This window comes from Elephantulus edwardii, unplaced genomic scaffold (genome assembly GCF_000299155.1).
Source record: "Elephantulus edwardii isolate Elephantulus edwardi_28Jun2011 unplaced genomic scaffold, EleEdw1.0 scaffold00475, whole genome shotgun sequence".
Classification (NCBI taxonomy): Eukaryota; Metazoa; Chordata; class Mammalia; order Macroscelidea; family Macroscelididae; genus Elephantulus; species Elephantulus edwardii.
Window position 1 is genome coordinate 758,964 of NW_006400225.1, and position 3,616 is coordinate 762,579.

The 3,616-nt window shown below is 47.5% G+C and overlaps 1 protein-coding gene across 1 annotated transcript; it reads right to left on the reverse strand.

Annotated features, from left to right (window-relative positions):
- Window positions 1–2,027: 2,027 nt before the first annotated feature.
- Window positions 2,028–3,158, reverse strand: LOC102855634 (actin, cytoplasmic 1-like). The gene has a single exon (XM_006902944.1). It carries the CDS (start codon window positions 3,153–3,155, stop codon window positions 2,028–2,030), a length of 1,128 nt encoding a protein of 375 aa, XP_006903006.1. The 5' UTR covers window positions 3,156–3,158.
- Between the last annotated feature and the right edge of the window lie 458 nt (window positions 3,159–3,616).

Sequence of the window (3,616 nt, forward strand, 5' to 3'; positions counted from 1 at the left end):
TTGTACATAGGATCTATGAGTTGCAGGTGACTCAATAGCACTTAACAACAACAGCAACAACCTGGTATTTCCTTTCAGTCCAGTGGTGAAGATTTTTGTTTTCTTGAAGTTAAGATGTCAGTTAAGAAGATTAAATGCTGTATTCTTTGAACATCTGTAATAAGTGCTTCAAACGCTTATTTTCTGCAAGCAAGGTTGGTACAAGTTGTTGGTGAGTCTTACTCCAACCCTAAGGCCACATTCTTCTTCATACAGCCAAGCTTCTGGAATGTATACTCAGGATACAGGTTGAATAAGTATGAAGAAAGGATACAATCCTGAAGCATGTCTTTTCTGATTTTAAACCATGCAGCTTTCGCTTCTTCAGTTCAAATAATTGCTTCACCGACCACACCCACAGATGAAAGCCTCCATTGACTCCTAGCTACCCCTGTGGCATCCTCAGCCTCACACAGAACCAGGAGAGGTGGAGAGAGGGGATCGTTTTTAGATCCACAGAGCTGCGACAGCCTGCTGGCCTAGAAAAGACCTAACTCACCTACCTCTGCAGGTGAGGGCCACTGCAGGTCCTGGTGCCTGTGGCCCTTGGGCCAAGGTGGTGGGAATATCATCAACACTTAGGATCTAGCCAAGACATTGCTTTTGCCTGGGACATCATCCCGCTTTGTCAGCACTGCACATTAACTAGAAGGCTTTTGTTCTGCTTGCTCTCTGTGTATCACTCTATTTTCACTTTCTGTATATGACATCTTATTTGTTTTCTAGCTCGTATGGTTTCTGTTGAGGAATAACTTACTGTAATTGTTTCCTCTTTGTAGGTGGCTCTTTGTTTTTCTCAAGCTGCTTTTGGAATTCTATCTTTATCTTTTAATTTGGAGAATTTGACTGTGATATGTCTTGATATTTTTCTTTAAGGGTCTAGTCTATTTAGTGTTAGCTGTGCTTCTTGAATGTAGATTTCTCCATTCTTCAAAATACCTGGGAAGTTTTCTTCTTGTAATTCTTCCATAATTTTCTCAGTGATTCCCCTATCACACTCCCTTTCTGGAATTCCAATCATACTTATGTTGTTTCTTTTAATGTCATCCCACATGATTCTCATGTTTCCTTCATTTTCTTTATTTCACATCTCTGAGTTTTCTTCTAATGTGTTTCTAGTGGGGCTCTTGTCTCTCTCTCTGTTCCATGTCTTCAGTTCTATATTTTTGCCCTACCAGAAAGTTGAACACTTCTTCCAGTTCAGTCTTAATATTCTGGATTGCATTTTCTTGCCTTTTTGTTATTTTCAGTACTGTGTTGTCTGTCTGTCTGTGATGTTATCCCCCCCCCCCCCGCCACACACAGCTTTTAAGGTGTGCCGTTTTATTCAACTGGTCTCAAGTCAGTGTACAGGTAAAGCCCTGGCTGCCTCCACATCTCAGACACCCCAGGGAGACCAAAAGCCTTCATATTTCTAGAGTTGAGGGAAAGGGCAAGGGCCCCAAAAAAGTAGGGCCACTAATGGCTAACTATTGAAAAAAACCCAAAAACTAAAGAACAAGTATTAAGGCGGAAGATTTTTTTAACAAAAAAAAAAAACAACAAAAACAAACAACCAAACCAAAACCCAAAACCCAAAACCTGGATAAGGTATAATTTACATAAAAGCAATGCTCCCTGACATCCCTGTCCATGCGTGGACCCGGGTGAGGGATGAGGCTCTTCTGCTTAGGGGAAGGGAGAGGCTTCTGGAAAGGCAGGAGCTTCCTGTCACATCGCCATGTTGATTATTTGGAATGACTATTTTAAAAAAAGAGAATAATGTACAAAGTCCCGGGCCACATTGGAGAACTGGGGGGATTCTTGCTCCACACCAACTGCTGTCACCCTCACCGTTCTAGTTTTTAAATCCTGAGTCAAGCGAAAAAAACAAAAACAAAAACAAAAAAGGCCATGCCAATCCTCATCCTTTGTTGTTTTGTGTTGTTGTTTTTTTCTGCGCAAGTTAGGTTTTTTTATCAAGAAAGGGTGTAACGCAACTAGTCCGCCTAGAAGCATTTGTGGTGGACGATGGAGGAGCCAGGCTCGTCGTACTCCTGCTTGCTGATCCACATCTGCTGGAAGGTGGACAGGGAGGCCAGGATGGAGCCACCGATCCACACGGAGTATTTGCGCTCAGAGGGAGCAATGATCTTGATCTTCATCGTGCTGGGGGCCAGCGCTGTGATCTCCTTCTGCATCCTGCTGGCGATGCCTGGGTACTTGGTGGTCCCGCCAGACAGCGCTGTGTTGGCGTAGAGGTCCTTGCCGATGTCAACATCACACTTCATGATAGAGTTGAAGGTAGTTTCATGGATGCCACAAGACTCCATGCCCAGGAAGGAGGGCTGGAAGAGTGCCTCGGGGCAGCGGAAACGCTCATTGCCGATGATTATGACCTGCCCATCGGGCAGCTCGTAGCTCTTCTCCAAGGAGGAAAAGGAAGCCGCCGTGGCCATCTCCTGCTCGAAGTCCAGGGCAACGTAACAGAGTTTCTCCTTGATGTCACGCACAATTTCCCGCTCAGCCGTGGTGGTGAAGCTGTAGCCTCTCTCGGTGGGGATCTTCATGAGGTGGTCCTTCAGGTCCCGGCCAGCCAGGTCCAGACGCAGGATGGCATGGGGCAGGGCGTACCCCTCATAGATGGGCACAGTGTGGGTGACCCCATCGCCTGAATCCATCACAATGCCAGTGGTTCGGCCAGAGGCATACAGGGACAGCACGGCCTGGATGGCGACATACATGGCAGGGGTGTTGAAGGTCTCGAACATGATCTGGGTCATCTTCTCCCGGTTGGCCTTGGGGTTCAGGGGGGCCTCCGTCAGCAGCACAGGGTGCTCTTCGGGGGCCACACGCAGCTCGTTGTAGAAGGTGTGGTGCCAGATCTTCTCCATGTCGTCCCAGTTGGTGACAATGCCGTGCTCGATGGGGTACTTGAGGGTCAGGATGCCTCTCTTGCTCTGGGCTTCATCCCCCACGCAGGAGTCCTTCTGGCCCATGCCCACCATCACGCCCTGGTGCCGAGGGCGCCCCACGATGGAGGAGAAGACAGCCCGGGGGGCGTCGTCGCTCGGGAAGCCGGCCTTGCACGTGCCGGAGCTGTTGTCGACCACGAGCGCAGCGATGTCATCATCCATGGTGAGCTGGGGGTGGTGGGTGTGAACCGGCGACGGTGACTGTGTGAAGGGGCCTGTGCTCCGGGGCGGATGAGGTGTTGGCTGTCTGTGATATTATTTTTAAGTTCTTATACCTCTTTATCTATACTATCAATTCTTTCTTCCATCTTTTGCATTTTCTTCTACTGCTGTTCAAGTTGCTTCTCATCAATGTATTTTCTCTGAATTGTTGTTTCTCCAGTATTTGCTTTCTTAATTGTTCTTTCATCATGCATGTCTTCTTCTTTTTTTATAATATTTTTTTAATTGGGAAAAACATATTGGGGGTACAAGGAGGTGAGTGTTGGGGGCAGAAGGGGGAGGATGGGCCAGGATGCAGTTGCAGAGCTGCACAGTTTGGTCGGTGGGGGGAGCAGGTGAAGGAAATGATGAGGGTCCAGTGGGGACCAGATGCTACAGAGGAATGACAAGCATTTTCCAAT